At 36.4% G+C, this 24,038-nt stretch overlaps 1 protein-coding gene across 3 annotated transcripts; it reads right to left on the bottom strand.

Moving 5' to 3' along the window:
* Nucleotides 1–56: 56 nt before the first annotated feature.
* On the bottom strand, nt 57–23,646 carry MS3_00008000 (uncharacterized protein). 3 transcript variants are annotated; one of them, XM_051216337.1, is made up of 11 exons: nt 23,421–23,538; nt 19,595–19,743; nt 18,032–18,116; nt 16,941–17,039; nt 11,854–11,995; nt 10,691–10,801; nt 8,892–8,974; nt 8,774–8,857; nt 6,599–6,696; nt 1,826–1,904; nt 57–428 (listed from the first exon to the last, which is right to left on the bottom strand). In XM_051216337.1, the coding sequence occupies exons 2-8, from the start codon at nt 19,621–19,623 to the stop codon at nt 8,846–8,848; spliced, it is 561 nt and encodes a 186-aa protein (XP_051066915.1). In that variant the 5' UTR covers nt 19,624–19,743; nt 23,421–23,538; the 3' UTR covers nt 57–428; nt 1,826–1,904; nt 6,599–6,696; nt 8,774–8,845. The 3 variants fall into 3 exon arrangements, with proteins under 3 accessions (XP_051066915.1, XP_051066914.1, XP_051066913.1); XM_051216336.1 differs by having other exon boundaries at nt 8,774–8,845; nt 19,595–19,768; nt 23,509–23,538; XM_051216335.1 differs by having other exon boundaries at nt 8,774–8,974; nt 19,595–23,646.
* Between the last annotated feature and the right edge of the window lie 392 nt (nt 23,647–24,038).

Genomic DNA, 24,038 nt, shown 5'->3' with positions numbered 1-24,038 from the left:
TTTAAATACATTCATGTAACCAAGGGGGGGGGGTTACAAAAAAAGCCGTATCAATATTTTTTTGTTTTTTCTCATTAAACTGAATCAATAAATGAGCACATAGGGGGTACAATATAAAAAAATGAAAATGCTACTTAAACAATACAGAAAAATACTAAATTTTGTTTTAAATATTATAAAAGAACTAGAAATTATATTGTCGCTTACAATATAAAAGTCAATGCACATATATATTTGGAAGTATTAAAAATTTACACCGAACAAAATTTTATCAAACTGTACACCTGAGTCTATAGGGATAGTCACTTTGGAATCAAAGTGGACTGAAAGACGAGCGGCACCATAAGCCGCACTATGCTTTAGTTGAACTAATTCTAAAGTCCCTGTCCATTTACTATCTTCAGACGGTTTCAGAAAATCTTTAAAACCTATTTGAAATAAAGAGAAAAGAAAACTGTGAAATTATTCGAATTATTTTCCACTTTAAAATGTATCAGAAAGAAAGCTCAAATAATAAGACAATGTCAGGTTATATCGAAAATAGAATGGCTTATATCTATGTAAATGTTGACTATGAGTCTTAGGTTCGATCCCGATACGGTCCTGGATGTACACTGCTGAGCAGTTCCATAACAGGTCGAAACAGCCATTCAGTGCTCCGTGTTCTTCAGTGGTTGTCTAACTAGAGCCTGTGACACAAGCAAGAAAACTCAACAATCTTCACAAACCGCTTACACTAACCAGGTGTTAAGTTGATAGTGATTATTGTTAATTATGGTTTAGAGACTGTTGCGTGGAATCCATGGATTTGATCGTATTCAGACCGATATGATTAAGTATGACAAAGACGATCATCGTATTGGCACTTTTAATATTTAAGGAAAAAAGCAAGTTATTTAAATCAGAAATGTATACTGAAATTAACTGTAATTCATATCACACGCTGTAATATTACTTCGATTCGAACTACTGAGGCCAACAGTGTTCGATCACAGATGCCTCCAAAACATTTCTAGCGTATGTTGATACAATAAAGTGAGCAATGTTCAAGTTAAATGAGGGGTACAGGGTACAGATGACGAATTAGTTGGAATATAGATTAAGCAAATCTAATCACCGCATACCTTAAAAGGTAATGTTTGTCAGCATAAGAGTAGGTCGAAAAAAGCTAGCAACGACCAAATCAAGATATAGCACTAGGCCATATATTCCCAACACTTACTTACACTTGTTACCCCTCGTGGAAGAGCATAGGCCGTTCACCAGCACAGAGAGAGACAATAAAATACAATAATCTTTGGATACTAAATTTTATGGCTAAAAAGGTCGTTCAGTTTCAGCCATATATAATGGATTCAATTCCCGATCTACAACAACCATAACACTTCAACTCTTTGGCTGGAAGTTAAGTGTCTAGACGATAGAGCCATTAGTTGAAATATTCCAAGAATCGCTACTGCACGACAATTTTGTAGAGGTAATTCGAAGTTAACGTTAAAAAAAAGAAATAATGGAAATAGGACAGAAGTGATTTTCAACAGAACGAAATTTATTCACCGTTTTGGTTACAAAGTATTCCTACATCAATATAGTAACTTGCGATGAAAACGTTAATGAATAATTTGCAAAGTCCATTACTCAGGTTAAAACCGTTTTAGTAACCGTAGTATTATTAGGCTTTTTCATTTTAAGTCAATTCATAATCAAACATTGATTACCGGTTGGCTGAAAAGACGATCAAGGTTGTTTACATACTTTATTCATTTCCATCGAATTTTTTTTTATTACAGTTTAATTTTAAACGTTATACAAAACGGAAAATTACCATCTCTGATTAGATCCCAACTTTTGAATACTGAACCACAACAAACAACTGTTAAGTTTTGATTGGAAGACATTGAATCCTATTATGAGAAAAAATGTTGAAATGAGAAAGTAGGAAACATACTAATAGTATATAAATAAGTAGTATGCGTTTCCATATTATTATCAATATAAAGAAATTTCAAGAATTGACATATAAATAAGAGAACATACAACGGATTTATCACTGATTAGTTGCCAATGGCATATTTGTACAGCCTCTTCCTAGCTGCCGACCGAATACTATCGACCGTGTTGTAATTTGGTCGCTATTCTAAATGACTTAATATTGAAACGCACTGTGTTCAGATGTTAAGTGGCTGGAGATAGTCGGTCGGTAGAATTCAGCCAACACTTAAGAAAGGACTAGAAAAACACGACATTAACAAACGCTCAGCTATCAATCTGTCTCAGATATCGAAGGCCGCCCAAACAGCTCCGTGGTAATGCTTCAGATAGAAGCTGAGCGATGCGGGTTCGGATAGCACACAGAGCATTAATTCCTTTTAAATTGCATGTAAACCTGGTTGACGAGTGTCAACTAGTACGAACACTAAATCTAAGGTTTACTGCCATCTGCCTGACAGACAAGAAGGTTTAATTTTGCAGTTAATGAAAATATTTAAATTGAAAAACAGCTAATAATCAGTAAAACTTGAGAACAAAAAGTCTTAAGAATAATATATCTGGAGACAAAGCTGAGTCTAGAAAAAGATATGTGATATCACCCTTCGTCTACAAGATTCCGATTACCTTTGTAACATACGATGACTGAATAATCAGGATACAAGCTGATTTATCAGATTCTTAACTATAACTAACGATGTCAAACGAATACACAACGAAACAAAAATAGATTAAATACTTTAGACGTTTGATTCGATTGTTTGTTTTAAATCGAGATGGTGGGGAAGATTTGTAGCTCAGGTGGATGGTTGTGCTGGAGTTTTGTTTTCAGAGCTGGATAGTTTGGTCATGGAGCTTTCATCGTTCTCCTGAACGACGCCATCAGCGCAAAGTTCAACTCAGAGAACAAAACCCCACCAAAACAAGTGGAATCAAACATAGTTTTTGTGACAGATAGCTAAGAGTTAAAGACTTATTGGAATTCCAAAAGGTATTGAGCAGGTGCTTCTTCATTAAATTTCAATCAACTTAAGTTATGTAACTTAAAGTTTGAGTGAAATGAATTAATAAATGAATCGAAGAACGAAAACTTGAAATCATACTATGTTAGTCAACTAATTTGCACATAAGTGGTCTTTATTTCTCACATATTTAATTAATTGATTAGTAATTTCAACTGATAGTGATAGATATTAAATAAAATTAAAATGTATCTGCTGTAGCAATTACGCTAATAGAACATAATGAAAGACCTACACCTTAGACTCCACGAATAAGTATTTGAAAAAATATTGATTTAAAAGGAATGAAAGGTCTATAGTTGAGTGTTGTTGTTGTGTACGTTGAACTATATAGTTAACTTGTATAGCTTTCATAGTTGCTCTGGAAAATACTACTTCATGAACTCTATATAAAGTAGACGATGATAATGCTGTCCGGAACTAGACTATGAAGAACTCCAAAGCTAAGCGATTTACTTTAGAAAACATGAAATCACCAAAAGCATCCACATGATCTTCACACTTAAGCTACATCAGTAATGAGATTTTTAGACAATGATACTGAAATATTAGATTAAGTAGTCTTATACTGATATTCAAATCGATCAGCCACAGCCTAATTTAGTATGTAATATTTATTTGTGAAATATTTTATTCAATCTTCATTGACTTTACTCAGATGATTGGTATGCTGAATACGAGTTGGCATTAATCTCTACTCTAATCAATCAATACTGGATTATTTGTAATATTTTACAGATTATAAAATAACTGAATGGTTTCCTTGAAAATGTTTAACTACGGATAATATTATCATTCACTCCTCAATTCGTTATTGAAAGACTGAAGGTATTAACCATAATATTATTTATTTATTTGAACACATGAACATTGGTACAAGGAGGTACCAAATATATATGTGCCACACGAAGCATTCGATTTGTGTGAGAGCTGGGATACTGTCCGCGTGCCCAAACCGAAGTAGGTGGTTTCCTTACGGAGTAACTTCTCGAGCCTTTGATCTAAAGGTCTAATCCACAAGGCAATGGAGCAACGCAAGGAGATGCAGTCCTATGGTATCCGGCGACCAACGATTAGTTTATACGGCATTGGTTCCTTCAGGGTACTGAAGCCCATGTGAACTACTGTTTTGGAATGAGGGTTTTCCAACTCCCCTAGATGGACCACCAACCCGATTAAAGCGCCGGACATTTCCTACCCATCCTCTCGATTTCGTAAACAACAGTAATGCCGCGTGAGTAAGACTTCCCTGGCAATGTTGTATGCATGTGGCTATGTGAGAACATTTCAAGAGAGAGAGATAGGTGACTCTCTCCACTCTTAGTCAAACCAGGGCATTTGGGGGTCAATATTCTACATTATGGCATGATGATTTTAATTAATTTTATGTTATCAACATTAAGGTATTTTAGTGCAATTCTACAATGACACTAGATAGTAAAGAGATACAGGCTCAAATTTACTAACTAAAAAGAAAATGAATTTATATTACAAGAATAAAGTACTACTTTGAATGTTAGAAAATCAGGTGGTTAAGTCAGAGAATGATTGCTTAAGCACGAATGATACTGCGATAACTGATGTAATCAAATAATTATGGTATGATTAATACAACAGTTAGTGTATTACAATTGATTGATCACTGGGTGGTGATCAATATCATGTGTGTCAAGTCCTTCTTAGTGAAGGTCGAATGCTATCGACCACCCAGTGATCAATCGATTGTGATCATATCTCAGACCTACAGGGGGTCGGTCGCGGCCCGGATAGCTCAGTGGTAATGTCTCTGACTGCGAAGCTTGGTGACACGGGGTCGAATCCGTCGGGGAGCACTAGTTCCCTCAAGATTACAGGTACACCTTGCTGACGAGTGCCAAGTAACACGAAACCCGGGTCCAGGGTTTCCTGTTGACTACCTTCAACGACCACTTCACAACAGTTAGTGTATTAACTAAGAAAAAGACATTGTATAAATGACTCAGAATTATTTGACACGATTACAATTTGATTGATATTTGAGGTCAAATGTTAGAAGTACGGTAATATACAGTAGAAAAGTGAATTAAGTAGACAATTGTTTGATTGGATAAAATATAATCAAGTTAAAAAAGAAAATCTGTTTGACCTATCATAAAATAGATATCATGTTTTATTGTGATCTATATCACCATTGTTAATCTTAAGGTCATTTGGTTAATTGTGATAAATTATTAAGATAACCAGTGTGATCTTTTTTTGATGAAGTTTTGTTCTCTGAGCTGGATGGTTTAGTCGTGGAGCTTTCATCGTTCTTCTGAACGACATCATCAGCACAAACTTCAGGTACTTCACTTCTACCTGAAGTTTGTGCTGATGATGTCGTTCAGAAGAACGATAAAAGCTCCACGACTAAACCATTCAGTTCAGAGGATAAAACTCCATCAAAATTATCCACCTGAGCAACAAATCTTCTCCACCATCTCAAAAGTGTGATCTTTATAATGATTTAGAATGAATTTCGCGACCAACTTTCAAATACGTATTCCAAAGAATATGACTTGATGAGAGCATTTCCCGAAAGACTTGGAAGTCCTAGATTTGGTTTTTGGTAAAGTCGTGAGTGTGTACTAATGAACAGTTCCATATTACGACAAAACAGCTATGCAGTGATTCTTGGTTTACTATGATACCCTAACTGAGATCACTTTGTAAAGAATACATAGTACAAATCAAACCGATTTCCACAATATCCTTCAGCTGAAACAATTTACTTGTCAGTTTCTCAGTTTAACTTTAACACATTTGGATTGAACTAAAAAACCTTAGGTGAATTATTTTATCTATTTATATAGGACAATTTAAAACAAATCTTAAACAGGGGTTTTGAGCTAGATTTTATAGCTCAATTGGTAGAATAAAAACAACATACTGGTAATCTAGAGATCATGAATTAATCCTTATACTAACGTAACATACCCAGTCTGTCCTCATTGTTATGATGGCTTGATAAATGTGATGAAATTTTGAAAGGACTTGAGGGGGTGATTCAACCGTAAGAATTTCAAACACAAAACTGAATATCAATGAATATTGTGTAATTAGAGAGATCAATATTTTAACAAAGTGCTCAATCGGAATTGCATGATCAAACCGTAGTGAATGAGAACAAAAATGGGGACAATCGAACGTATATGAATACAAAATTACAGAATCCCATAACAAAACCTAAGAACCATACAGTAAATACTTCATTTGCAAATTCTCCATCAATTGTCTCAGATTTCATTGTTTATTCGTTTTCACGCCTATTATTCTGTTCTCTTTTCTTCGATCTTCTTAACCTTCTGCTACCATGTATTTCACTTTCGAATGAAGATACATACGACTTAAATCTGTCGATATTAGTAGTATACACCACAAAATGACTGATCAGATTGACCAAAAATAAAACATTGAAAGTCTTACAGTAATCAATAGATCTTTATGAAATAATCATAAACATAATTCCCTTAATTCATCCACGACTTAATTATAATCTAAATAAAATTTACGATGAAGATTGATATTACTGAATGAAAAATGGTACATTTATTATTAAATGTAATTACCATAACACAGTAATATAAGGCAGCTCTGACATGTTGAGCCAATTGAACACCGGCATCATGAAACACATCTTTAGCCAATTGATCTCCAGTTCGAGCAACTGGGAGAAAAGAAGAAACATTTGGTAAACAACGTATAAACAAAAGATGCAGTTGTTTAGATCGATAAATAATATCACGCTATATTGATTACATTTAAAACATAATAAGTAGATTGGTCAAAATATCTGTCAAAATAATCTTTGAACTTGATAACGATGTACGATAAACGTTTAGTCATAATTTCAACGAATGGATAAATAGTAGTATGAAATCGGTCCCATCACGCACTATTGTTTAAACAACCGAGCAGAATTCTTAACTCTAACATAACAGATAAAACCCATGAACTCATGCGAACCTCTATGGTACATTGAATAATTTTGCCGTACCGTAACAAAATGAAATACCTTCATTTTGTGGTTGAATTTAAAGAAAGTTTAGCGAAATAAGTGAATTAAGGTGTGTAAACATGTTTATTCATTTATTTATTTGAAAAAATAAACATTGGTATAAGGGGACACCAAATACATACATATGCGCAACACAATAACAGTGATGCCAGTAGCAGTGTGAGAGCTGTGATACTGCCCAGGCACCCAAACCGAAGCAGGTAAACATGTTAGATAAAAAATGACTAGTATGGGAGTAAGTTGAGAAGAGGTTAAAAGTATCGTAGTTAAAATATAACATTATTTCGTTATATTTAAACTTGGATTAACTTTGATTTGGTTATTTATTCTCTGAAGACGTGGCTTACATTGAGTCACGAAACGTCAGAAGATCTGAATTTTCTACTCATCACGATAATACAAATATATTATTTATTATTCCGTTACTTTATTGACCGACTTTATTAAGAGTACTTAAGAGATTATAGACTAACTGGTTGAAGAATGACACTGAAAACTAGAGTACGACCGTAAGTAACCAAGTATCATTTTCAATTCAACTGAATTTTCAACATCTTACTCATGTGTGCCTTTGACTTTCTTTGCTAACATAGTCGTGACCCAAATGAATGCAAATTTCTTCTTTGTGATGTAAAATGAAGAAACTTGAAGCCGAGATCTACTGTACTCAGTTTTGTGTGTTAACGCAACTAATATATATAAAGAGACCGATATTGAGATATGGAGCATCAAAATGGAATAAAAATCTTGTGAAGCTATATGATGCTGTTATAGAAGAAAAATGGCAGGTTTGCCCCTGGAATCCTACACTAGATAGTAGACAATTAGATCGGTAAGACTGAAATAGATCACTAAAATATTTTATTATGTAATACATTCGACTCAATTATTCTACAAAACGGTCAAGACTAAGAGTTTATTAACACATAACCCAAAGCAATCAATGAGTGGAATAAAAGTGGAAACAGTAAAGAAATCGATTTAACATATCAGATTAGTTTTTCATATTTATTGCGTCCGAATGTCCATCTCCATTCATCGGTTAATCACAGCCTACTTTGACCGACAATATATCAGGTGAGTTTATTGAGTTATTGAGCGACTAAGACATTTTGCATAAATGACAGCAGTAATCAGTAATATCTAAGCTTGTACAAGCATGAACTGAATGACGACGTTAGTCTTCATAAAGTTGACTAAAAATCTCAATAGTTAACTCACACGGGAGCTTATAACAACATAAAAGAGGCATGGTGATGACATTAGAGATTCCAAATACATATTACATTTGTCTAATTTGTATTTAAAGAGGTGGTTTGCGAGTAATGATTTTTACGTGAGGTTTTGGACAATGAAACTATAATATAGGGATAGTGGGACCTTATGAAGCTATTTTGGATCGCTACATTTTCATTATAAATGATATATACTATCATCATCCGTCTTACCATGCTCAAACAAAATCGCATATTCTTACTCAAGTTATAAGGGCCAAGTTGTGATATTGTTTTAAGATCATGATGCATTTACATAAAAATAGGATCTGGAGTTAGGATCAGGGTGTTCATCTTGAACTGAGATTGACTGAAATACAACCATTCTGAAATTTGTATTCTAATGTTCTAGCATGGCTGTTTTCTGATTGGCTAAAAGTGTCATAATCTTAAAAGTGATTGTTCTGTGAGAGTATAATTTTACACATCAAAAACACAGACAAGTCACTTACTTTGAGAAAAATGTTCACATAGTCCAGCAATTTTATTTTTACTAAAATTAGTGTAGAAATGTTGAAGTAATTCTAGATTGTTTTCTACATTAAAATAGGCATAAATAACTCTACGTACATTATCCAAGTTATAAGTAGTATCTATGATTTTGTCATCTGATGAGATGAGTTTTTTTATCATTCGCTGTGCAATCCAATAACCTAATATAATAGAGAGAGGGGAGTAGGGGGAAAAACAATAATTGAATGAAGTTTTGAGTACAATTTTTACACAGAACGGTATCATTATAATCGTTTCAAATTATTGGATTACGTTTTCATTTGCGTGAAATTTTTCCCAGAAATTTACATCAGTTCGCAATCTAATGAAATTAACAAGGGACTTATTGAAGTTTGTCAATGCTTTGATGTTATATTCCACCTACCGCATAAATGTAAACTCATGAATTCTGCTACTAAACTTTTCACATGATTGACAAGTAGAGTAAATGCCGACGTTTCCTAACTTCGAATCCGAATGGTTCCAAGTACCTTTATTAGTTAGATGAGATTATATCATGCTTACCAAGACTTTTTAACCGATTTAAGCGGTTTAGTGGCTTGGCCTCATCCTTGAAAGTATCTAGGGGAAAGTCGTTCGAACCTGGCGAACTGTAATGCTTCAGAAATTGAACTACCACTTAGATTCAATACGACGTTGGAGTAGTTCAGTTTTATATGCATACCCACAGATGGAAAAGTATGATCGGTGACCTAAATTATTCATTATTTCACACCATTCATTACTGTTCACTATACATGTCCCAAATGGTTTCTCTGACTAATTAAATTTCCTGTCTATGTAATGATTATACCGATTTAAAATTCACATGCAAATTATGCATTAAAGACCAAGCTTTACTTGTTTTAACTATAGTTTTCCCTGGACTCTAATTCGACAATATTACGTAAAGTAGTTCGACATATGTACGAGAATTCGATGTGCCTTCTCGAATAATTATTGGGCGCTCTTAAGTTTAACAGCCATTTTTGTTATTAATGGCTTGGATCAGTTGGAACAGGTTCTGGTAGTCATCAGATCCAGATGTTGCTTTTAACACTCTGGCCACCAGGTTTAAATTTGTGCAGTTTCAAGGACGAGGGATTTATATGTATTATCATACTGGAGTCCCACCCGAGTAAACTGATCCGCGTCACATCTTTGCGGGTCTAAAATAACCTAGTGTTCATAAGTTGAATGTTTTGCGAAGCCACAAGCTAATTTATTTTTCATTTCCATGGTGTCTTATAAATAAATCCAGTGCTCATCAACCCTTCTTGGTGAACTGACAGTTAACCTAGAACCTAGCTTGGTTCCATAGTCGGACGAGATAATATGTGAAGTCAATTAACTTACATCAATTCCTTTGCGATATGAGATATTTGTCTAGTAAAACGCAAGGGTTTACTGTATACTAGATATTGATCCCAATTCAGAAAACTGCTACACACGGAGTGGCATTCTTATGCAAATCTGAGAAGTCAGTAGCTGATTGTAAACATTATTCGGTTTATTTCAAGCTAGAGCTACAGAAAGAATAGGATAAACAGGATATGGATCTTTCATATTTACGGCCATGTTTTAAGTGCCGAAGGTTCACTTTAGTCGAAGTTCTCCAACTAAATCAGTTCCTTGAAGAAGTGGTAAACGCGTAATGTTACTAAATCAGTAATCTACACTTTCTTCAACTTAATGTATAACTTTATAACCACATGTAGAAAAGCAAGTTAAATGAGACTACCACTACTGTTTTAATTTGGGAGAGAAATTTCTGACTCTCAAATAAAAAAATAGAATCCTAGTTTATTTGTTTATTTTTTGGGTGAATTTTTTAGGGCAGCAGTCAACAACATGAGAAAAGACAACGAAAGTCTTACCTGAACCGCTTTCACCTAGTAAATGTCCATAACCGCCGATACGTTGAAATGTTAGATTTTCTCGTACATAACAACATATTGATCCAGTTCCAGAAATTAATACTATTGCGGCTATATATAAAAGATAGAAGGTAAATGTGACAAATTTAATATGAATTATAATGAAAATATCGTGTGCTCACTAGTGATTAGCTTCGAGAGCAAACTTCCCGGGATTCTAGTGAGAAACTATGACTAGAGGAGCTAAACATGTCGGGTGTGAGGCAGTTACCCACCGAAGATAATGAAAGTTAATCGCATTATTTCATGGATTGATTGAACTTGAACATTAACAACGTTGGATCCCAACTCAATAATTTAGGGATTAGGCGTTTACACGCGGGACAGGTCCTGGGTTAGATTTCTGCGTACGAAGTCGCGAATGCTCATGAATAAGAAGTCCCGCAGTAAGGATGAAACGGCCGTACAGTGCTTGAAGAGTATTAGGTATTATGCACTTACGCAAATTGGTTGCTTGAATCAAAGACGTAGTTATAATACATTGTACCGTAAGCGAAATAAGCTGATATAAGTCATGAAGCATATTACCATAAAAATTGTAGTAAATTTTATTCGAATAAATTTATGACTACCCTAAATGACCATTTCTTGCTTGTTAGAATTCACTGGCAAGATATATTCGTAATTTTGACAATACTTAAGCTGGTTCGAAAATCCAAAGTCCTTGAGGTATCATACAGAGATTTTACTATCAGAATGGGTTTTGTGGAGAGTTTTAGAAATTTTCACAGGTTGAAATCATGAGTCCGTTGAAGCTAGACCACCATTGAAAACCTGGAAGCACTGGACGGCCGTTTCGTCCTGGTATGGGACTCCTCAGCAGTGCGGGATCGTGGATGCGCACTGCTGAGGAGTCCCATACCAGGACGAAACGGCCGTCCAGTGCTTCCAGGTTTTCAATGGTGGTCTAGCTTCAACGGACTCATGATTTCAACCTGTAGAGATTTTACTACCAAAATAATTCAGGCTGCTACTAATCCCTGTGATAAATGGATCATATCCTTCAATCGATCATGTAACGGGACCCAATGAATTGGTCGAAGCACAAGTGATAATAAACACCTTTCAATCAATAACTTGGAAAAATGATTGAAACAACTAACCTTTATCACATACCGTTAAATAGGTACCAATACTGTCATTACATATGTGAATTTCTTGTGCAATATTTGGACAGTGTTTCTTGATAGCATTCACTAGTTCATTTTGGTTTGCTTCAGTATCGGCACCACTCAATGACAAACCCTGAAAAATAGTGTATCAAGTAAAACATGTAAATATAGTAAATATTTGGAAACATTCAATTCCACCCCTACCCCCGCCAATACTCATTTACTCAGTTTTCTACACCTAAGAGAAGTATTAATGTGTGAAAGGGACGGTGTAGAACTGACACTTAAAAAATATAGTAGTCATGAGATATTCGGAACACATTTATTAGACTCGATCACTTGCTTTTTCTTACCTTCAGATATTAAGGATGGGGAAAAATCAGTAAAATACAAAGAGACTGATGCTTCTGGTCGTCTTCGAGGGTCTAAATGTTTGATAAGTTACGCAATCGACTGAATTAAATTTAAGCTTAAAAACTCCTAACTTATGGCAATTCCTCTGATAACACATGGAAAGGATATATAGAACTTTCTACAATCTTCAATTTGATAGTTTTCCTAGACGAATATACTTCTGTGTTTCTTTTTGTTTTTTTCTACAATCTTTTATTGTTGGACACACCAGTGCAGTGCTGAATAATGGTGGATTGCAGTGTACTAAACATATAAAGACTTTACTTGTTTCCACATCACAAGATTTCTTTCTATTGCTTAACTTGACGTCTTCCACTAAAAAACGCCTTCAATAAAATATATGCAAGGGAAATCACACCATAACATATACCAATGAATTCTTGTTGGATCGTTGTTGTGAAACAGAGTTATTGAAAAGCATTAAATGTTGGTCTCTTTTGTGAGTTACAAGACGCTCACTTGCTGCATCAAAATATCAAATTTGATAGAGGACACTTGTGGCTCACAATGATGTTGGAGTCAGTGTGATCTCTGAGCTAGATTGATGCATGTGCACGTAACTTCAGCAAGGAAAAGTTGAATTATTGGACAGACGAATGATATGTCTTGTCGATTGAACGCTACTTGTTATATATGGTCGCTGACTGTTGTGTTGGGAACGCTTATTACTTATACTCGAAACGACGGACCTCTGTAATTCCCACGACGCAAAAGTAAACACACGAAGACTGGTATAAGTGAAGATTTATTAACCTCCAAAACAAGCAAACGATGCTAACAATCTTCTTATTGTACTCTCTGATATCGTTTTCGGCATGTTATATACTTCTGGCCATTTTGTGAAAGCGTCGACAGCAACCAATCAATTTCTGACTTGTATTGAACCGACGAAATGAGCGTGTATTCTTTGCCAAGGTCTGTCCAGTTTCGGCCATTCGACTGAGGATCGTGCGGAGGTGACTGTAGATGCGATAAGCCGTTTTCATTACAAAACCGTTTAAAAGATGACATAAACTCAGTGCCGCGATATAAAAGCTACCGTTGTACTAAGTGTCAGCGAAAAGGACATAAAGAATCCTACTGTAAAAAGATGTATCGTCGTCCATCGCGATTTCATTCCAGGCGACATAAACCCCATGCATCAACCAACCAAATAGTGGTAGCACATGCACGATCAGGACATAGCCAATGGAAATATGTAACTATCGAGGCTGACAGTCTACGTGCCCGCCTGAAGCTCGACACTGCTTCCGATATCACACTTATCAGGCGAAAGACCTGGAAGCATATTGGAAAACCTCAGGTGCTCTCAACAACCCAGTTAGCTCATAGTGCATCTGGAGGGAAATTAAATATTTGTTGAGAGGTTTGCTGTATAGTTTCAAAAAGAAACGCGAAGACGAATGCAACATTATATCTCACAGAGAATCCAGGACTAGACTTGCTGGGTCTAGACCTAATGGAAACACTAGAGCTAGTAAACCACTCCATTAACCACATATGCAGCTGCGTGAGAACCAACAAACCAGCGGAAAAGAGTCTGAGGAGTGTTGTGTTGGAAAGACATAGTTAAGTGTTCACGGAAGAGTTGGAGGAATGCAAAAGGGTAAAAGCACTACTAATTCTTAAACCGGGAGTCACCCCCATGTTCAGACTAAAACGTCCGGTACCTTATGCAGCGCTACCTATTGTTGAACAAGAATTAGAGCGCATACAAAGAAGTGGAATCATAGAACAAGTGAATTTTTCTGATTGGGCAGCACCAATAGTGATTGCTAAGAAGCCTAATGGAAGTATCCGGCTATGTGCAGATTATTCGACTGGATTAAACGAAGCACTTGAAGCCCATTAGTACCCTCTGCGTTACCAGAAGACTTATTTGCGAAACTGAATGGGGGGATATTTTGCAAAACTGGATTTATCAGAAGCTTATCTACAGATTCCAGTAGATGAAGAATGCAAGCATTACATGAAAATAAACACGTATGAAAGGTTGTTTCGATATAACAGACTTCCGTTTGGAGTAAAGAAATACAAATAAAGCCAGAAAACTCTTAGAAGCCTGATACTTTAATCAAGCATCAATCAATAAGCAAATCGAAATCGACTACATCTATCAACCAAAAAGAAAAAGAATTAACAACCACAAGATTCGAGTTTAGGTTAGTGGATCAAAATAAACATAAAAACAACAGCCACGCAACTTTTAATAACAACCAATCAAATTTCAGGTCGAAAGAACAATTTGTTAATCAACTGTTGAGAGATTATAATGGCTCACTTCTTTTTGAATTACGTGCCGATGATGTTGTTCAGAGGAACAATGAAAGCTTCACAACCAACCTGTTGAGCTCATAGATAATAAAAAACAGCCATGACCAGTGGAGCTAACCCGTGTCGGGTAGAGACAGGTATCTACCTCAGTACAATGGAAGATGGTTGTGCAACTTCGTGGATTGGTTGAGGTTAGACATTAACACCATCGGATGCCGGCTCGGTGGTCCAGCAAGTTAAGCATTCGCGCGGGAGACTGAAGGCCCTGGGTTCGAATCCTGCGAGCGGAATCGAGGACGCACAACGCTGAGGAGTCCCACAATGGGACGAAACGGCCGTTCAGTGCTTACAGGTTTTCAATGGTGGTCAAACATCAATCGATTCATGATCTAAATCAAAAATATCAATGTGTTAATTTTGGTTTTAGATTAGAAAAGAATTTTCAGGACACTACTAGTAATGTGCTATGTTTGAAGAGATTACGAGATCACCTAAATCGGCGAGCGGAACAAAGACCCAGTGACACAATAACAAAATAAGCTAACTATTCCGATGCGTCCCAGGCCCGCCAACTAAAGAGAGAAATTCAGGTTCAGAAGAGGGGGAGTGTATTCCACAAGCAGCCAGAAGCAAGAACAACAACAAGCACAACTCAGGCGTATATATACAGCATAAAAATGTCCTTGGGAAACGTCACAAAATAGCCTACTGAAAGATATAACGAACCACTGACATTAAGGGTTCTTCTAAGTGGGAAATACAATCTGAAGGTAAAAGTGGGCTCCTTTGGCGCGAAAACAAAAAATTCAAATTTACAGAATAAAATTACGAAAACAAAATGTTTATAAAGTGAATTCTGGGGATCTGACATCCCCAACATAATGTCACATGCCTTATGTACTAATGACAGTTCATTTATAAACAAAAATATTTATAATAAAGAGAAACATCACAACCGTTTATTTATATTGGAATAAAAACAACAAAAGAAACGTTTAGCTAATCTCATTAATGAACAGTACGTGATTTTTGCATCTTAATGATCGATAAAAATTTTATATTTGTGTATTCTTATTTTGTCTTATTCTATTTTGAACTACACGTGTATATGTCATCATCAACAAGGCTACTCCAGTGGTGCACAACCCCATAATGATAAATAGTTGTCAAACTACTATGGGAAACATTTCTCTAGGTATTTGTCATATATTCATGTGTCAGTTGAAGCCGTTTCGTCCTATTGTGGTCCGTCCAGTGCTTTCAGGTTTTCCATGGTGGTCTAGCTTCAACTGACTCATGATCTTAATCATTGAAGTTACGATAATATCCACAAAACCCATCTGATATATTCATGTGTTACACACTAATATTTCGCAACTCTGACTTCAATACAATGAACGAGACTACTTCCATTCTCTTCTCCAATACCCTTTCTCTAACTACAGTGAGAAGTTCAGTCATATGATAAAAGCGTTATTAATGATGACCTTAGTAGAATTAGAAATTATCAATTATGAATCAATTACAATGATCAAAATTTATGAACTGAGCAAATATTACTATACATAAATCACAGTAAAAATGTATTGAAAATCAAACGAAAATATGCTGGAAAGTTGATCATACATCGATATTGATCTATCATGCACATTCTCATTGGTTCTAAATACTAAGTTTGATTTCTTCAATTTATATAAACAAATATATTATTCCGAATCGTTGTGCCAAGAACTTTCAACTGTGCTCAAATATGTGAATCTAACCATACTTTCTTAATGTTCAATGGAAGAACAATATCTAACATCTTTGAGCACTTTTACGTTCATCTAGCAGGTGAAAGCTGCATATAACAGAATGATTTTCAATAAGGATTTCATTTGTCATCTAAAGCTATCCACAGAGGTCTTCTATGAATATGACACTGCAGCTCATCCCAAAATGGATGATGAAATAAGCAAATAAAGTGAAAAATATAGCTTGAAACAAAATCCTCAGTCAAAATTATACTCTGACATACAGAAATCACTCACTAAATGGTCAGGAAAATACCTAGAAATGTTTGATATCGTACACATATTAAACAATGAAAAGTGGATAAGTTACAAATTTACGGACATGTATCATATCTCTCCAAGCATGAGGCGTTTAACGAAACAACTGGTGTTACTTTTAAATCAGAAGTAGAAAAGTCACCAAATTAAGAAAATAAACAAACGCTTATGATAGTAGAGTATCATAATTCATCAAAAACATAATTACTTGAACAGCTGACTCGAATTTATATGAGTTTTAAATTACATAATCAACTTATCCAGACTCATTAACAAAATGGTACATAAAGGTTATATTACGAAAATCGAGTAAAAAAACATTTTCTGAAAAATACTTACTAGATAGGCAAGTGTTTCTGTTGATTGTCGGTTAGAATTGATCAGTACATCTTTTACGAGGTTCAAAATACGTTCAGCAGCTTCTTCTAAACCTAGTAACTAATAATTTTAGAAAAAAAAGAACAGAAATCTCTGCACTTTTCGGAATATGAACAATTAATGTAGTTTTCTCTGTACGTTATATTTGTTATGGACTAATCTCAACTGGAGTATCATAAGAAAAACCAGGGATTAATATTACAGTCGCTTATTCCTAGTAGAGGATTTTTCAGAACTAACGAATACAACCTACAAATGGAAGCAATCTCTACAAAACCTTTTGAACCAAACTATAATAATCAACCAACTAATGACTTCAATACATTCATGAAGTTCTAGTGAGAAGCCATGACTGCTGGAGTTCAGGTATATTAGGGGTAAAACAGTTATACGAAATAAGATTAGATGATCGTCACGTTATATCACACATTGATTGAAGCTAAAATCGCACCATCGAACACTGATCAGGTGGTTTGGATGAGTAGGTGTTAACCACAAAATCTTAAAGTCCTGGTTTCAGTTTCTAGGATGGGCTTCGCAGTATTGAGGAGTCTAATACTACGATGAAATAGCTCAACAGCCTTTAATGGCCTGTTAAACGAAATTAATCTAGGACGGATAAAATCGATAAAATGGAACTAATTTCTATAATACATCCTCAACAAAACTAAGATATAAATAGAAATAATATATTTGTAGTATCTCAATGAGCTAGAAAACTAATTTTTTAAAATTTCCTGACGTTTCGTGACTCAGTGTAAGCCACTTCTTCAGAAAATAAAGAAACAAATCAAATTAACCTAAGTTTAAATAGTACAAAGGAACAAAGCAATAACATTTGGTGCGATCAATCGAAAACAGGTCTGGTCAAGTCAGTGTCATATCATTCCGGTCAAAGGTGATCTATACGAGGTGTAACTGTATATTTGTGTGTACGTGTATGTATGTTAAAGGATGAAAAAATTGACATCTGTGATGCGAAAGGATAAATAAACAAAATTTAAGCACGCTAGTTAGAAAGAGATGCATGTATGAATCACGAAATAACTTACCCATGGATTTGTAGGAGGTCCTTCAACATAACCTAATTGATTTCCTGAGGAGTCCAGTAAAACTATTCGAGAAATCGTAGCACCCCTACGCACAGTACAGAATAGTAAATGGATCACCACATTAAGATAGCATAAAACATTGTGAAATAGTATGTAAGTTCAGATTGATATATTATAGCACGGAAAAAAAGATAAATATAAAACGATTTTTGGTTAAATGGAGTGAACAAGTGTGGAAATTTTAAACCTTTCAATAAAGCATACAAACGTCTTATTGTTAAAAGGTGTTATAGGAGTGTTTAATAACCTAGAAACAAGATCTTTAAAAATTCATATATAAACTAATATTAAATATGCACTCATTAATTCCCTGGTTTGAGGACTTCACTATACATGACTACTTACTCCTTTATGCGTATATACCAGAAATGTTCTTCCCATTTGACGACTGAGAATGAGATTTTAAATAAATAGCTGTTTGGTTTAACTAACCATTTAACTGAGGTTTTCCGCCAGTAGTGTGATTAAAGACCTTTGGTGAGGTTACTTAGGGTTTTACAATGCGCATGAATGCAGATATACATTCAGAAACCGTAAAAAAAGTACTCACTAGTCGTGTTTATTCCACCTACACCTAAGTTCACAGAAATGACTGATAATAACTTCAATGATCAATTTCGGACCCACTAACAATCAATAGCTGAAGTGCTAAAAGCATGGAAATTAATTTTTGAATCCGTATCATTGTAGTAAACCTGTCAAAAGCTGTGAATCACAGTTTCGGAGTTATTCTATTCATGATAGGATTTGAATTCATCAGACGGAGGTTGATAATTGCAAAATGAAAGACCTTTTCAGTTTTTTTCGAAATCCAATCCAGCGCGCTACAATGCCGCACTTCCCAGAGTAATGTCTTGTTATTCTTGTAAATCTACATTTATTATTATTAGTCAAGCTTAGTTGCATCCCTTATTATGAGCTATTACAGTCAAGTGTAATATTTAGTTGGAAAGGTTGTACTTATATACCCAAAAGCCATTTGCTGCATACACATTCATCTAAAGTGGTACTAACAGTATAAGTGATTACAATATATATTTAGAGTATATTGTAACCATGTTCGTATTTCTGCATTAAATCATAAGGAAAATCTACTTAGTGAAGTGCAATGATATTATCTGATTGCCCAGCTCATGTAATTCTGAACTTTTCTGAATGCAAAAGTAACGCAGCCTAAGTAAGTTAGCGATTTTAAGTTCAGTGTTACCAAAAAAACAGAGATGGAACGTCAGTAGAAAGTAACCTATGACATTTTACTATTTTATTGTGCAACTGACCCTATGAAAACAATATCAAGCAAGAAACGTCCAAAGAATTCTATTGCAACCCGTGGGGTTTGTGATTTTTTCACAAGTCTAAGGATTCAGTAAGCAAGTTATTTATTTATTTGAACACAAATGTTAGTACAAAGGGAAAGATACATATGTGCAAGTTAGAAACATCCACATTCAAGAGACATGTTTTACATAAGATTTAGAGAACACGAAACAATTACATACTTACCCTTCTATGCCGGCGATAAGTAAGGCCATAGAAAGTTTGGTTTAACAGATACGCCGGAATGTTGAATGTGTAGACTTTTCCAAATCAAAATTCCTGTTTGGTGTTCACTGGCCAATCAGCATCAGTTGGAGAGAAATCTTGACGGTTTTCTAGATAAGTTGCATGTAATACACTCTGTAAAGTAAATTTCTTACAAAGTTTCATCATAATTATGACTATACATCAACGACTGGATAAGAAAGGATAAACCAATATAGAACGCGAATTCGTTCACAAAAGGAAAACTTTTATTCTTCCTTATTACTTACAATGATTTGCAGTTGCTAAGGTAAGAAATCCCTGGTGAATGAATCATGATTTAAAAGTTTGCCTTATCAAACTACTGGGGTAAGACTTAACTGTTCTTTCGGTTGTATTCTAACAACATGCCTACACTTCCACTGTCACTCAAATAACGACATTGTTGCGTTATAAGCCAATTGGTATCTTAATTATAAGTGAAATAGTAGACACGCTCACCTACTCCACTCTGCATTATTTACAGCTGAATAGCTTAGAGGTGTCCTGTCCTATTTGATTAGGAATAATTAGGAAGTTGTTTATTTGCATAAGTGAACTATCCTTGCATAAGACGTTGCTTATACTAAACTGCGATATGATATGTGGAGGTTTAACAGGTGGATTGAAGATAACAAAGATGGAACATACATTTATAACTCATAGGGCATACGACCTTCCACATGCAATTAACTACTGGATAAAGCAAAGATAACCTCTTCCAACGCTACACTGTTTTCTGAAAAGTACTGGGTTCCATAAAGTTACATAACTAATTCGTTATGGAAAATTTTTTCCAAAATCTTACTTGGCTTAATAAGTTCATTTACAAAAGGTCAAAAACTACCGACAAATTGTCCATTGCATCACCGATGCCGACAGACCGAATTATTCAGTCTTGTGTCAATAAAATTGTAACGCGGTTAAAATCATCACGCACGATTCTGTTTTTCTTTCTATTGCAGGGTAACCAAGAATAAATGCTTTAGAAGAAGAGCAAGCTCAGCATGCACTGAACCTACAGGATGACTCCTAAGACTGTTTTGTAAACTAGCTCTCCCTTCTGTACATAACCCGTCTAAATTAATTTAGACGAACCCCCTGTGATTCCAATGAAAGCTGCACCTGGTTCAACCCCTCGCCAACCACCACTGCCTCAAACTTCGTCAGATTACTCCGTCTGGAAATTCAAAGCCACAGCGTATCTACAGAGAGTCCCAATGGCCGAACATTTCAACTACCTCGTATCCTATTTGAGTGACGAAGCAGTACGAAGGGCTACAGCCAATGGTTTCGCGGCAAGTAACACGCTTCCACAAAACTGGAGAATCTTAGATGACAGTTTTTCCGTGCCCGTGGACACCCAACAGGTGACGATCCAGTTCTTATCACGTCACCAAAAAGCAAGCGAGAATCCAATCGACTACCTTAATTCCTTGCAGCAAATCGCGGTACTGGCATTCCCTCGTTTAGATGTCATGGGACGAGAGGAATTAATACGCTCACGTTTTGTCGAAGGGCTGGTGCCGGGTCCACCAAGAGAACATTTTCTTCGAAGCCCACCAGTTGATACACCTGACTTAAGAAGAACAACACTACGTTTCCTGGCTGCAGACAAACTAGCGAATTTATCAGATGCACATCCACCATCAGTGATGGCTGTGGAACGACCCACAGGATCTAGTGGCGTTGACAGTTTCCAGAGGACAATGGCTGTTACCGACTGTTTGCATTGGTCTGTGGAAAGTAGCCGGAGCATTCGTTAAACCAAAAAGCATCACTTGAAATTCATATGGACCATCTGGTACTATAAATGCGGTTTTCTTCCTATCTTGCGGTCGGACTTTTACTTCCCAATACCCAGATGGTAGGTCTAAAGTCGAAAACCAACATGCGCCTTTCAAGGCGTTTAATGTAGCACCGATCCGCGGAAGCAGAAAGGAATCACGTTATGGCAATAATGCGTCGATAATCTACGCAGAGTCGTAGAGAGGAGTATTTCTTTTTCACTAGGACAATAGGTGATGCCCAGGGAGATGACGAAGGAACTATGATCATTTTGTTTAGCATATCTTTTATTATTGCATCCAGTTGCGGTTGGTAGTGCACTGGTACTTTGCGAAGTGGCATATGGTCACCTGTGAAAATGGAGTGTTGCGCTGTAGTTGTTTGATTTCCGGAAATACCCTCAAACACAGAACTGAACATGGAATCAACGCCGAGAATCATGTCCCAAGTCAATGGTGGACAAACTAAGAATTCACACCGAAACTGTCTTTCTATTGTGAGGTCTAACCACGCCTTAGAACACACTTTCAGCGGATCACCGCTTGCTGTGAGTAACGTAGAAAGATATCGAGTTTGTTGAGTTTTATGGTTAATTTTCCTCAAGAGCTCTTCCTTGAAAAGAGATACTGAAGCTCCCGTGTCTAGTAGTATTTCTATCCCAACGTTTTGCACTCTACCCCCAGACGTAATCGGGTTGACATGATTAACATAAGATAAATAGCAGACGCCGCTTACCTGGCTTACAGGAACGGTTGTGGCCGCATCTCCTGGCATTCCTGCCAAACCACTTGTAATATATATACATTCGGCTTGACGTCCATGGTAGTTGCTCTATGCTGGTTGTCTATTCCATCTCGAACTTGGCTGCCCGCGGCTGGAAAAGTCGGTAACAGCCATTGTCCTCTGGAAACTGTCAACGCCACTAGATCCTGTGGGTCGTTCCACAGCCATCACTGATGGTGGATGTGCATCTGATAAATTCGCTAGTTTGTCTGCAGCCAGGAAACGTAGTGTTGTTCTTCTTAAGTCAGGTGTATCAACTGGTGGGCTTCGAAGAAAATGTTCTCTTGGTGGACCCGGCACCAGCCCTTCGACAAAACGTGAGCGTATTAATTCCTCTCGTCCCATGACATCTAAACGAGGGAATGCCAGTACCGCGATTTGCTGCAAGGAATTAAGGTAGTCGATTGGATTCTCGCTTGCTTTTTGGTGACGTGATAAGAACTGGATCGTCACCTGTTGGGTGTCCACGGGCACGGAAAAACTGTCATCTAAGATTCTCCAGTTTTGTGGAAGCGTGTTACTTGCCGCGAAACCATTGGCTGTAGCCCTTCGTACTGCTTCGTCACTCAAATAGGATACGAGGTAGTTGAAATGTTCGGCCATTGGGACTCTCTGTAGATACGCTGTGGCTTTGAATTTCCAGACGGAGTAATCTGACGAAGTTTCAGGCAGTGGTGGTTGGCGAGGGGTTGAACCAGGTGCAGCTTTCATTGGAATCACAGGGGGTTCGTCTAAATTAATTTAGACGGGTTATGTACAGAAGGGAGAGCTAGTTTACAAAACAGTCTTAGGAGTCATCCTGTAGGTTCAGTGCATGCTGAGCTTGCTCTTCTTCTAAAGCATTTATTCTTGGTTACCCTGCAATAGGAAGAAAAACAGAACCTATAACCAACGCCATGTATGATGATTTAACCCGGTTGCATTCAGCAACCTATCTTATTGCAGACGAAGGGGAGATCTAATCTTGATGTACAGAATACTGAGAAATGATTTCGGACCTAACTTATTTTCCCTCTTTCTTCCCACTAGATCGGGACACCTCAGAGGACATAGCAGGCGACTAGAAAAGCCAAGAACGAACAAAATACCCGTGGCATACAGGTTTTCACACCTAGTCATCAATACTTGGAACCTGCTGTCTGAAGCAGTGGTGTCCGCACCTTCAATTGACTCTTTCAAGAGAAGACTGGACACTCACAGAAGCATACTAGAAAAGGAATAGCGTAGGCCGTAGACCTTCTGTCCTTGCTACACAAATCTGAATCAAATCTAAAGATCAAACTCACCTCCTCGCTCCAACAACCTTGAAGAGAAACAACAAGAGAACACACAGATTGATATATTCAAAATTTCAAATTGAGGGCAGAAGGCCTTTCATGTGTGTAAGTATCTTCATAGTAGGCTTCTTAGATCGTATAGTCCTCTTTTTAGTGATTCATTTGAACGGCTGACACAACTTCGTGTTACAGTTTCAGGGATTGATGATTGTATACTACAGATACTACAGGCCTGCAGCCTAAACGATGTTTTCACTTCTTGAATCTCACTAGGTTAGGTATGTTGTTGTGAAAATAATAACATTTAACTCAGTTAATTTCCATCTTAAAGCCCGAAATATTTTAGATTCTTTAGTTGTTACCTCGCAGCAGTGGCCCGTAGTATTGAGAACATGACTCACTATCACATCAAGATCGTTCTCAGACCGGACTGTGGGAAATGACTCCAGACCTGCGGTGTACCTATTTACCATTGTATCTACAATGTACACATAGACACACTTGGCCACATTGATAGACATTAGCCACTTATAGATCAG

This window comes from Schistosoma haematobium, chromosome 4 (genome assembly GCF_000699445.3).
Source record: "Schistosoma haematobium chromosome 4, whole genome shotgun sequence".
Taxonomy (NCBI): domain Eukaryota; kingdom Metazoa; phylum Platyhelminthes; class Trematoda; order Strigeidida; family Schistosomatidae; genus Schistosoma; species Schistosoma haematobium.
This window is presented reverse-complemented; position numbering and strand designations above follow the sequence as displayed.